Genomic DNA, 13,298 nt, shown 5'->3' with positions numbered 1-13,298 from the left:
TTTAAAATGGTTTTGTATTATTTCAACTTTCTGGTATTTCTCATGGGAATTATGCTTCTGTACATATCAGAGGGAAGCCACATGTTCCTCAAGGTAATTCTTCCACATTGCCTCTTGTTTTCTTTTAGTTTTCAGCCCTCTAAGTAACCTACAATGGGATTTAATTCATGTTTCTTGGAGAGGAAGAAGATAGGCAGGTTAGAAATAAACAAGGCAAGCAGAGCAGCTCCACTTTTAGGAACTGGATAACTATGGCACTACCATAATGAAAAAAACTGTCTCCTTTGGATACATGTCTTCAGGTAAAACTTTCAGCTGATCCCCATGACAACAGGAAGAGGAGTGTCCAGAAGTTTTCCCTCTCTCTCAAAGTCCTAGAATTAGACTGCTGCAATGGCAGCAAAGGGGTGGATGTGGGCTGCAGCATCCCTCCAGGGCAGTGTGGCTGTACTGACACACTTGCACTGCCAACAGGATCTTCAATGACTACTGGACCTTTACACAAAATAACTGATCAATAGGTTCTCAGCACTAGCACAGAGATTAAAAATCAAATGGAGGTTTCATTTAGGTCTACAAGTGAATCAGTGGATCAATCACCCCCTCAAAACTACTTTCCAGCCACCTCAGGCATGTATATCAGCAAGCCTTGAACACAGAGCACTGTAAATGTGAAACAGCTCTGCAGGCAGTAGTTGTGGCTAACTAGTACAATTAATAGATGTAGCTCAGCAGTTCTACAGGAAGCAGTGCACTGAGAATCACAGAGTTAAAAAGCACCAAAAAAAATAAAGGATACATCTGAACAGCTCAGGACCTCCACTAGGACTGACAAAACTAGCAGGACTGCTCAAACTGGATCAAAAGAACTTTTATTTGGGTAATCAAATTATTAAGGTTTTTCCTCTGTCAATTTAACAGAAATATTATCAGTAAAATGACAACTCTGGAAAACTAGTAGAATATATATATTCTCTATATATTAAAAATATATTGCTACTGCTTGAAATAATTTCATAGTTGCCTACTTTAAAAATACATTGAGTAGCCTACAGCAGCCAATAAAAGCAAGGATATCTGCTGCAGAGATCACAGAGCAATACTTTGAGATTTTAAACACAAACACATGAACAAGGACTTGTAGACAATATTGAAGACCCTACTTGGTGGTTTTGCACATTCTTGCCTGTGATAAAACCCAGTAAAATTTAGTCACTTGAAAAAAAATGAAGATACAGGAAGTGTGAACATCTAGATAAAACCAGACATAAAATATTTTCCACTGTACAGTGCTTAAAACAACAGACAGCAATATTCCAATCATCTTTCTCTGTCTCACACACATTCCCAATTCAATAAGATGTGGCATATTTTTTGTCTATTTTGTCTGATGACAAAAATGTAGTCCAGCTTATAACTAATAAAAATATTCCTACCCTATCTAGCACATTAATATTTTGCTACAGGAGAGTGACATACTTAAGGGATCTTTTTACCACTAGTGAAAGTCAATGGGGAGGAGAAACAGGACAGACATCCTCAGCAAGATAGAGCCCTGCAACTCTAAACAGAGAATAAGATTGGGGCTGTTTCTCCTACTGTTCCCAGCTGAAAGCTAGACTAGATGACAACTCAAGACTGCTCAGTACTCTAATTACTCTAATACTGTAGAAATGCTGAGTAGACCCACTGGTGATTATCACAAGAGCTTATTTAAGTTGGCTCCAGTTTTCCACACTTTTGGTATCCTTTCAGCTGATGAAGTTTTCTGGATTGTAGGGTTGTCTCACGATGCTGTGTTTTGCCACTCACACATTTCTTGTGTTGGCACAGATGGAGAAAGGAACAGAAAAGAAACCTCACAGGTGATGTTTTTACCTCCCAAGACTACTGTACATAACGGATCACCCAAAAACTGTGGGGCTGGTGTTAGGGCAACTTTTCACCAAAAACATCCCACTATTTCAGAACAGCTAAAAGTTTGCTCCAACAGCCTAATTCTCTTTTCATCTGATTTAAAACTAATTTACCTGTGAAGATGAAAAAGCTTCGGTGGAACCTATATTTAAGCATGTGCCTGTCTGCTGTATTGAATTGAAATGTCTCTGCAGGCAAAGCACAGTAAATTGCACAGAGAGTGCTGGCAAAGTAAAGGACATTTTTATTTGGCAAGAACAGTAAAAATTTCAATGTGAGTTGAAGATTTTACATGGAATACTGATTGTACAAACATTCATGAGCAACACTTAGCAAAATGTATAGTAATTAATCACTGGGATTTTTTCTCTCTCAAAATAACTTGCTTCTTGACAATTAATAATTCTATTAAGTTTTCAATAATTGTGAGAACCAAAGGAGCACTGCAGTTTATACCAGGTTACTAAAAGCATGGAAACCCTTGTGAGTCAGACATGTAAAGAAAGTGTTACGTAAAAGAGACATTCACACAGAAAAACATAATCTTATTAATGCATTCTGCTGGAAAACTGCAAAACAGATTGGCTGCCCTACAAAACTGCCACAAAAACACAATCTCAAAAATATTGTGAAGCATTTTTTCAAACACAAAAACTCCATCAGCCAAGAGCTGCTCGTCCTCCAGCAGGTGTCACTGCTGGAAACAGCAATAACAGCGCTGAGGGCTCCTGGGTTAAGGAGCGAGAGGCACAAAAATGTAACCTATGCACACATCATCAAAAATGCAAGAAAAACAGGGCAGAGGAGAGGGAGAAATGGCTTCTTTTTTTGTACCTTTCAACCCTGAGCGGATGATAGTAGGAGACAAGTCATCGTAATTGTTCATTAAACTGATGTCTCCTGACGTGAAGCTGACAGTAAGTAGTGGCTTGGTGTTCTGCACCGGGACTGGATAGGCAGCTGGTCCATCTGCAAAACAAGGCTCTGAGTGAGCAAAAGGGGAACAACCAAAAATAATCACATCCAGGCCGAAACACACTGTACTTCAGCCTACCACCATCAGGAGCTGTTCCAAGCCTCTCTACCTGCTTATTTCTGCAACATTTGTGGGCACAAGAAGAGCAGGTTTAGCTAGTTAAGCTTCTCTGTTTCTGTGAAACCTCAGTGCTTTTAGTTTGTCAATTTTTACTGCACATATCCACAGTGATTTATGCATATGCTATTGTTACATAGTGGTGTTTTTCAGTCTTTCTCCATTCTCAACTCCTCAAAGTGACAAAGAAATGGAAAACCAGTGCCTTAGAAGACTTTCTAGGAACCTCAGTTGAAAACCAGCATGATGAACGATATAATGACATTAAAAGTGATTTGTTCTGTACCCTTTTTTCTTGGGCAGGTACCAGGGACTCATCCTGAAGTCACACAGAGACATTTTAAGAACTTCTAAGAGAACATACTGACCTTTCACAAATTACTGCATCCTAAACATCTAGGCAGCAGCATGAAAAGATACCTGCCATTCTGCATAACAGAATCCAATGCACCCAAAAGTAGAGGTGTGCCCAAATGGAACACTTGGCTTTAAAAAACATTTCTGCAAAGTCTCTGGTCCTCTGAGCTTGTTTTTCAGCAATTCACTGAAATTCCTTTGCTCAAATACTTCCTGACCAATATTGCCATCTGTAGCTTTTGGTGTTTAACTCCTGTTTACAGTTTCTGAGAGGAGATGCCACTGGTCCCTGATTAAGTGCCTGTCAAGGACCAGCCAACATCTTTCCAGTCAACAAAAATGGCAGAACCAGTTAAGAGTAGTATTCTTTCCTGAACTTGTAAAAAAGCTGATAGGAAAGCATTTTGGAGAAAGAAGCCTAGTAACTGACACCTCCCTGTGTATATAATTTAATAAGAAAATCCCAACAAACTTCTAGTCCTTCCTACACATCTGTGTGAGTCAAAGGCTTGTCACCTTTGAGAGGTTTATGCTGCATCTGCTCTAAAGAAAACACATCATTTTTGGGTAATCATTAAAATAGGCTTGTAACGAGTCCACCCACCCCCTGACTGACTCAGAAAAAGCTAACACACACATTTGGATCATTTAAGCTCTCATCTGTGTACTCTGCAATTTCACCACCCTCTAACTGGAACCTCAGTATTTTTTAAAAAAAACACAACAAACATCCAATTTATTGTTGTTGTCTGTCTTGCTTTAGGAGCTTGCTAGGTTGAAATTTGTTTCTTTCCTCCTAAGGTAAGAAATCTTATCCAGTACCAGAAGTGAGACATGAAAGCCAAAACAAAATCCAGTTTTAAAATATTCTAACATTTTACCAGGTGATCAGATATCTTCTTTTGATATTTGTTAAATACATAATCTTATTATATAGACACATATTACTGGAAAAGGTAGATTTTTTTGGTCTGAATCCAAATTAAGAGTTAAAACTGCAAAAGTCCTCAATTCAGAGGTTCAGATCCAAGATGCAAATTCAGAATTATTTTTGAATAATTGTTATGTAGTTAAAATTACCACTGTACATTCACTGACTGTTATATAAACTTAGTTATTAATGTAGTTCAGACCTTATACACTGGAACACAGGAACAGCTTACCTAGAGCTCATAAACTGATCAATCACATCAACAGGAAGTGTTATCATTACTTGAATAAGAAGGGTGGGACAGACTCTGCAGGGACACCTAGGCATCATAAGTCTTCGCTACTGATGATTTCCAAGGATTTTAAAACCAAAATATTTCACCAAACTAGTTGTACTGAGACTTAGGAGAGGGAAGGATTTATTCCTGACTCCAAAGTGGCAATGTGCTCTGAAGCATGTGAATTAATAACTCCAGCCAACTCCAGTCACCCTGCTTCTACCCCATGTAATTGCAGGAAATATCTTCATTTCTGAGCCTTCTGCAGTATTTATGGAACGCTGTGTCAGGACTATGAAGGATGGGAGTGTAACGATGAGCATTACAGAAATCCTACAAAATAGAGATAAAACTAAATATATAGTACTTTACACCATGTCTAGTACTGCTGTCTTTCCACATGAATCTATATAATAGTGCATTAATTTCTGTGGCTGCACTCTGTACCTCCATACACACAAACCACTGCAATACCTCATATCTGCTTATCAGTGAAACCTGACATGTCCCCGTCTACTGTTTTTCACTCACCCTCACTGAAAACTTATCGAGCTTTGTGTTGTTATCTCATTTGTGCAAACAGAGGCAGAGCAGCACAAATGAGGTATGACCTGCAGAAAGGCTGGTGGCAGAGCTGGGAACAAACCCACTCTCCCATACCAGCTCTCTGCTCCACGAGAGCTTGAAACTGTGGCCACTCTGCTGGTTTTGTAGGGCATGACATCGCCCTGGCATGTGAGATGTCTTCGTGAGCACATGAAAAGTCGAAACAGAAGGTTATGTTATGTTATGTTATGTAAGGTTATGTGCACATAACCCTACCTTGTGGTGGGGAATAGTCGTCAGAGTCTGTGTCGCTCTCGCTGCTGTCCTCCACCAGGAAGCTGGGGTAGTTCCAGGACATGTTGAGGATGCCATCTGACTCATGAAGGAGCACGTGGGCCAGCATTCGCCCATGGCAGTCCATGACTATAACTTGTCCATCAGCAGTGCCAAACAGTACCTGAAAATAACACAACAACCCTCAGTCCTGCCAAATGACAGCCACAGGATCCTCCTTCAAATACATCTTGTAATTATCTAGCTACCCTGGAAATTAACTGAAAGCAAAGCAGTCATGGATGTGAAAGGGTGCCGGAACAGGACCCTGCAATCAAAGAAGAATGTAAAGAATGAAGTTAAAGCAGCAGAGTCCACAGGTAAGTTTGTAAAATCTGTGAGCAAATAATGTTTCATGGTGGATGCATTTCATTCACTTTAATATGAGACACTACATTTGAACTTGATCATTACTACAATTAACGTGACCTGGCAGAAAGGCTACCACAGATTCTTTTGTATTCTTGTATAATACAAAAACTCCTAAACCTGGTGGCAGAAAAGGTGTGCATCAGTCGTAACAATTTCAAAAGAAAAGACACAGCTGACAAAAGTGAGGTCCTAGCAGAGATTTCAAATGGCTCATGAGAAATAGAAAGCTGAATAGAGAACGGCAGGTTATTCATTTGATGAGCTAAAGAAGGTAGGAGAATGTCTTCCAAAAAAAATTAAAAAAAGCAAAAGCAGTATGATCAGTCAGCTGGAAGTAGATTACCATAGGCCAAGGGGAAGGCAATGTGGTGCACATCCAGGAAGAGATGAGAAGAGCTTCCACCCACCATTTCAAACACAAAATGGATAATCCAAGTTTTTTCTTACCCTTAAACAACTCCATAGCTAATCACACAGACTGAAGTCAGACTGACTGGAACCTGCAATTTCTTTTTAAATTAATTCTTCTTGAGGATTTAAGAAAGTTAAGATCCTGCATATTAGATGAATTTTAGTTAAAAAATCAGGAAATAAGGACTAATAAATCCTAAAGCAATAAATGCATTAGCCAAGGCTGTTGCTGCCATCACGTAATTCTGTATGAGGCAAATACACTTTAAAGCAAGTTTAAAAGCACCCATCAACTTGAAAACTAGCCAGCATTAAAAATGAAGCTAAAAGGAAGGTCAAATCTTACACTTGCTCTTCAGTGTACCACCTATTTCCAGTACTTGCAAATTTAGGGTTCTAACAATTATATGTCTGTAACTTACTTTTGAGAGTGGTCAAGTATTTGGAGAAGAGTAAAAGAACAGGATGCACTGAGCAAGCATATCCCCTGCAGACTCCTGTAGCTTTCAACAAAAAAACTCCCACGATCTCTCTTCTCTGATAATTGATAATTTCATTTGGCAACCTTTAGCTCCTTACACTGAAAGAAACATGAATAATTGTTCCCTACTTACATTCTTAACATTGGACACCATTTTACAGACCTCTATTATGTAATTCCCTAGTCATCTCTTTCCCAAGCTGAAGAATCATAGCCTACTTAGGATCTCCATGTACAGCTGTTGTTCAAAGCCTGCAATCTCCCTCGGTGACCTCTGCTGTCAGAGATCTTCTTTTCTATCTTCCTACTGAGAGGCTGTGTCAGACTTGCAGCATGCAATGTGTGTATTGTATCAGACTTATACAACAGTAGTGTCCTAGGAAGCAATAGTCATTATTGCACTTTTGAAAGTTTCAGAAAGGAAGCGTGGCTTCTTAAGTGTTAATCAAAACCAAACCAAAAAAATTACTAGAGTTCTTTTTATGATCAACATGAAGGTTGTAACCTTCATTACAACCTTCAACAATGAAGGTTGTAAACTAGAATGGCAATTTAACAGAACTCCCATAAAGTCATTAAAATCTTAAGAAAAACAATGGAGTTGTTTCCCATTATCAAGAATATTGAAAAAATCAGTATCTGGCTGCCTTAACTGTAATCATTACATGTTACAAATATTTTTGTGTTAAATAGTTGTTGGGTTAAAACAGCAACTGAAGTTTGCTACGAGCCTCAGAATACTATTCTTAGATGTAAAACCAAGAACTCAACCTTTGTTCATCTCACACTATCCTCCCTTGTGATCTCTTATTCTATTCTTCTTCCACTTGTATCATCACATCTCCTTTCACACTGTTCATTATTTCCACTGTTTTCACATGTATGACCAGTGCACAGACACTTTCACTATTCATTTTCAAAACACAGCCACTCTCTGCTCTCAACAAAAAAAACTTTTAAAAAGGCAAAATCCTACCAAGTTGTCACTGCTAGCTTCTCACACCACTCTCAGTTTACTAGAGAACAGTTTCTAACTAGTCTGCAAGAAGTTCTATAACTGCAAATACCCAGACAGAGGAGGTGAGCCTCTGCTGTTTCTGAAAAGAGCAGTACCAGAGTCTGCCTCCTAAAATGCTGCAGAAACATTTTATAATTGGGTAGGAACAAAATCTTTGGATTCATCACTCAACAGTTCAGTCTCATCTCAATCTAAAGCTAATTCGAGTAGCACTGGCCCCAAATAATTTAAAATTATGAAGTCCTCAGTAATTTCCAATTCAGAACAGCTGCATGTCAGCATCTTAATTCTTGCACTGGAACTTGAGAGAGCTCTTTAGCAACCTAGAAATATCAGAGGGCACACTTCATCTCTTCAGCCAGGCTGTAGGTTTCAAGGAGCAGCTTTAAGTTTCAGGGTTATTGTAGCAATACAACCTTTAAGATGAAAGCATTTATCAGCCTGATAGTCCTGCTGGCTGAACTCCTGCTGAAGCTGTAAAAATGTCTAATGGTGTTATCATCCATAACATTACTCAAGTTATAAATGCCACACTCAAGCTACTTATGTCAGATGAATAAAACTCTCTTGACCTTCAGACAAAAGGTTGAGCCACAGGATATCCCTAAAGGATCTAACAGAGGAATTAAGAAGTTACATTTTAGATGCTTAAATTAATTTTGTGTGTGTGTTTACAGATCTAGGAGGTCAGATAGAATGTTGGGAAAATGTAACAAGTTATAGTGGTTTGTTAACCTTTGAACACAAAAGCTAAGTGATAAGAAGAATAATTTTTAAAAACCCAAGTACTTATTTTTAAGTGGTTCTTTGGCCCCTTGTTCTGTTCTTCTCTTGACTCATCTCTTTTCCTTTCCTACTGCTTATTATTACAACTGATCTTACATGTATTACCAACTGCAGGATTGCATTTGCAGAATATGGAAAATCTGATAATCAAATACCTAACATCACCCAATACATTCTGAGTGTAGTCAGTACTACAACATAAATACAGTATGTCTTTACAAAATATCAAACATGACAAAGCCTACACTACAGTGAAGCTGTAGCTGATTAAAAGTCACACAAATCTGGGCTCCTGTAGTGCCCAGATGTTGTGTGCTTTGAAGGGGAAACTGTGATAAACAGCACTGGGAAAGCACACACAGTTTTCCAAGTGTACCAAGAGAGGAAAGGTGGGTTCAGTTCTGAAACACAAGTGTCTTAGTTCTCTATGAAACTCAAGCTTGGGGTGATTCCTATCTGTTATAACAAATCTGAATACCTGAAAAATGCCCTTCTCTGGAATGTGCTGAACTCTTTAGTCTTCGTGCTAACTTGAGATGAGTTTCACAGCCTAATTTTGGTAAATTAATAGGTTTTTCAACTAAAGATTTTTGAACTGTCACCCATGAAACTTAGCATTCAAGACTGCAGCCCCCTTAAATGTCCACGATATCTTCAAAGACACTTCAACTAAGAGTCTGAAATACACCAACTTCTAAAAGACACATAGTAAGCAAAAGATGGGTATTTTGTTCTGAAGTATTCCTCTCATTAAGAGATTAATATTACAATAGCCAAGAAGCTAAAAATTCAGCTCAAGAGGAAAAGCTTGGACGTGCTGGGTGGCTTTGCTCCATAAATTGTAATAATATTGTGTTGAACTCCGCAGTTCCTGTAAGATCTGTTGTGATGCTGCAATGCTCTGGACCAGACACAGGACCAGCAGAAAGTGGTTTGGCAGCACCAAGATCCACAAAGCTACAGTGGAGTGACCAAAGACCTGGTACACTGAAGGTCCAGCTCAGGAAGCCCACTGTTTTGTAGAAGTATAATTTTCTAACAGGGGTGCTTTTTTTGCACATAACACATTTTGTTGCTATTTAATTTGGTTTAATGTAAGTAAATAGAACTCATCAACAGTAAGAATGCTCAAGCTGTATCATAATTGGAATACATATGAGGAGTAGAAGGCAGAATTATTCCCAATCTCAGGTTTTGGTTGTACAAACTGAACAGTCAATACTGTTACAGAAATATATTGATAAAACAAGATGCCTCTCTTCATGACATTTAGTACTAACACTGAAGGTTTCTAATGTTGCTGGTTAAACAAAACTCCCAGGAAATTTAATCAATACATTTTCAGAACAGGGACTGTCATTCTGCATCAGGGAAACAACCAAACCTTTGACTGAAGCTGCAGTTAAAGCATTAGAAGCTGGATTTGCTATAGCTGCTGGAAGAAATACAAAGCTGCTGGAGGCTACTTTAGGGTAGCACATCTCAGTGAGATATTCCAGTATCGTGATGTTGGAATGCTAAAAAAGAACATGTGTCTGTTTTACTCCTGCTGGCTCAGGATTTTTAACAGATCCTCTCTGACTTCTCACAAAGAACAAATATCTGACAACTCACAAACGCAAAACAACTCATAGACTCCATTAATTTAAACAGCATTGAAAATGAATCTAGAAAATTCCATCCTAGTACAATCTGATTCTTAAAACCCAAATTTTCACATACAGAGAGAACTTGCCTTGTAGGACTATGCAAGGTGCATGAACAGATTGCATCTAAATTCCTGGACAAACTGAAACATTCTGAAAATTAACATAATCTGTCATTAAATCTTAAGCGTTCTAATCTTCCCTAAGACATGGCTAAGCTGTCAATAACTCCACTGAGCAATTTCTCAAGTTACAGATCTTCCTTCTCCCACAGGACAGGTAGCAGCTTTTGGTTTTTAACATTCTCCAGGGCTGAACTTCCAAAGTTTGAAGGATTTCTCTTCCTACCCACTTGGCAAACCTTGCCCTTTCAGTATTTTGTTTTACTCTCTGCCTTTGTGCGTGCGTTTGGCACACACACCTGCTGAAATCTTGGTGCCATCGTACCAGGCAGTAGCACTGCTGCCACTTAATAACTTGCCCTGCACAGCTCTGCATTCGCAGCTGCCTCGTTCTATGTTTTGCTTCACTGACCTTCACTTTCTCAAAATTTCGACCTGTCTTTATGCTTTCTTCTTCAGGCTCCTCCCCCATCTTCCCCCACATGGAAAACTAGGCACCTCAGAAAGTACACTTTGCAAAAATGCTAATAAGGTCAACCATTTGCACTGTCAGAAGATGCTGAGCAGTTCAAGGAAGCCGAATTAGTTCTGTTTGCTCTGATTTAGCCACCTGGACAAACATTAGTATTTATGACAGGAACAGCCTTCACAGTTGTCACCATACTGCCATCATACTAATAGAGATAAATCTATTTTGCTGATTCAAAATTAACTGAACTATAAAGTTATAAATACACAAAATGATGGATCAACCTTCTATTTATGCAGGTAGGCTTAGTAACAAAGGAAGTACAGGGGAAATTATTGCCTTCAATTATTTTCATTCGTTAGCCGAACAAAAGAATGTCAGTCTTGCCAAGGCTTAACTCCAGCATTCTGCAGTCCATTTAGAAATAGGATTAGCATTTTGCATTCCTTGGGCTTTTGTTTACTATTTCTCCATCACAAAGCAGGAGACAGTGCAGCAAACTCCTCTTAGCACACATTAGAAAGTGAAAGTTTGTTTTTTCTCAGTGTCATATTTCTGGCTTTCCTTTTTTTTACCTCAAAATACAGAGAGAAATAAAGAAAAGCAGAGTGAGGGAGACAGTCTCCTGCTGAATACTTTTTTTTTTCCATTAAAAATTCAGCCACTGTAAAATGATTTCTTGAACTGACACAAAAAGACATCACTAAAATTCACATACAAGCTCAGGGGGAAAGCACTAGATTTTTCTTGACTGCCTTTACATCCAAAAATCTTAGAAGACTCTCTGTTTCCATTGGACATGAGGAGTTACCAGCACCACACACAGCAGGTGCAGCCCAGGATCATTCAGCTAACCACATATATAAACATACATACAGCGGTGAAATTCTTATTTGAGGCATTAATCCTTTCAAAAGCAGCACTGGCTGAGTTACTTACTTTCAGGCTTGTTCATTCTCTCTTTTACCAAGTCCATAGGATCTAGGTAACTATTACAAAGCCATCAAATGAGAAGGCAAAGTAAATCCATCAGAGATCTTGGTGACAAATCCATTTAATAAATATTGAAATACCAAAAACCGGGGATTCAAACTGCATTGGCTTTATTTCTCTCTAAAATAGTATAATGTAGCTGAATGATTGTAAATGAGATACTTGCATGCCACTTCAGGAACCAAAAATATAAGTAGTCCTAAAACCAGGATCTCAAGTTATTAACTACTCTGGACATATGGGGATAGAAGCAATTGTCCAGGCAAAGATGTTATATGAAAGCATTCTGGCAAATCACAGAAAGATTGATTATTATACATTCTTGTAATTATACCTGGACTAATTCTGACTTGCATATTCCAGGCACACATATTTCTATATTCTTTCTTGACTCTTAAAGACATTTTTTCAAGCAAGCATGTTATAGCAATTAGATTTTTAAGTGAAGAGTTGCCCTCCTATATAGTGTTCATGGTATTAATGATATGCCTCAGTTTACTTAAAATGTGAAAAAAATCACACTTGAAGCAGCATGCAAAATGAATAAAAGGCCAACAGCCAAACACCTTCTACAGAACATCTTCTGTGACAATTAACTTGGACAGGACTCCCAAGCCTGAACCACTGAGCTCCCACAGCAGAAGTACTCTAGGATATTCTTTGAGCACTGTTGTTTTCTGATTCCTCACAAAATTGCCAGGAAAGTCTGTCTCTGAAAACACATATTCTTCACAAATATGCAATTATACATAGCAACTACAACAACATCTGGTGGGAAAATGCAATTAGTTTTACCAACAAACACTCAATCAGGAAAAGAAGTCAACTGATACACTTGGCAGTCTCCTGCATTATTCCCAAGTCAGGTTTTAGTTATTTCCTGAAAGATATGCTGACTGCTGAAGCTAAAATCTCATTCAGAGCTTTAGAAGCCTGAGAGTTTCTGCTGGGTTTTTGTGGTTTGCTTTTTTTCCCTAATTGAAGATAGTATTACTTAGAAACAAGGACAACACTCTCAACCAGTGAAAATGCAATACAAAGCAGTTTAGAAGCAATGTCCTTTCTGTTTTGGATTTCATAACATAAAATCAAGAAGTTCCTGGGTTAAGCTATACACTAATTGGAGTTAGTCCCTCAACTTCTGCCCTCTCCTTCGAGGTCTTGTGTGCTGGCAGAGAGCAGTAACTCAGCATGGACAGGAAATAGGTGGAATGGGTGAGGTCAAGTGTAACTGAGTCAACATGGAGTCAGGCTGAGTAATAAACTGCTACCAAATGAGGCACTGAAGAAGAATGACTATTTCTCTTAAAAAGGAAGGAAAGCAAGGAAGGATTAATTCCTTTTTAGCTTGCCAACAATCCCTCAACATCTGAGCGCTGACAAGAAACTGGATCCTGGACAAAGAACAGAGAGCTCAAGTTGAACCCATGCAGGAAACATTGATGGGAAAGGTTTTGGAGAATAAAGAGATACTGCTCCTGCTTTCCATTGGTATACTATCTCTTTTTGTCAAATCAATGGACAGACTAAGTGATATCACTTTCCA

The 13,298-nt window shown here is 38.6% G+C and overlaps 1 protein-coding gene across 6 annotated transcripts in view; it reads right to left on the bottom strand.

The window, feature by feature from the left end:
• Positions 1 to 13,298, bottom strand: part of TULP4 (TUB like protein 4) — a 144,450-nt gene that overhangs the window by 26,164 nt on the left and 104,988 nt on the right. For all 6 annotated transcript variants that reach the window (XM_068184688.1, XM_068184689.1, XM_068184692.1 and 3 more), the window contains exons 5-6: positions 5,398 to 5,578; positions 2,752 to 2,886 (exon numbers count right to left, since the gene is read on the bottom strand). In XM_068184688.1, the coding sequence (XP_068040789.1) occupies positions 2,752 to 2,886; positions 5,398 to 5,578 (316 nt within the window). The remainder of the gene's footprint in view (positions 1 to 2,751; positions 2,887 to 5,397; positions 5,579 to 13,298) is intronic.

The sequence above is a fragment of the Anomalospiza imberbis genome, chromosome 3 (genome assembly GCF_031753505.1).
Source record: "Anomalospiza imberbis isolate Cuckoo-Finch-1a 21T00152 chromosome 3, ASM3175350v1, whole genome shotgun sequence".
Taxonomy (NCBI): Eukaryota; Metazoa; Chordata; class Aves; order Passeriformes; family Viduidae; genus Anomalospiza; species Anomalospiza imberbis.
The sequence above is the reverse complement of the archived record's forward strand: the minus strand, read 5'-3'. Positions and strand labels throughout refer to the sequence as shown.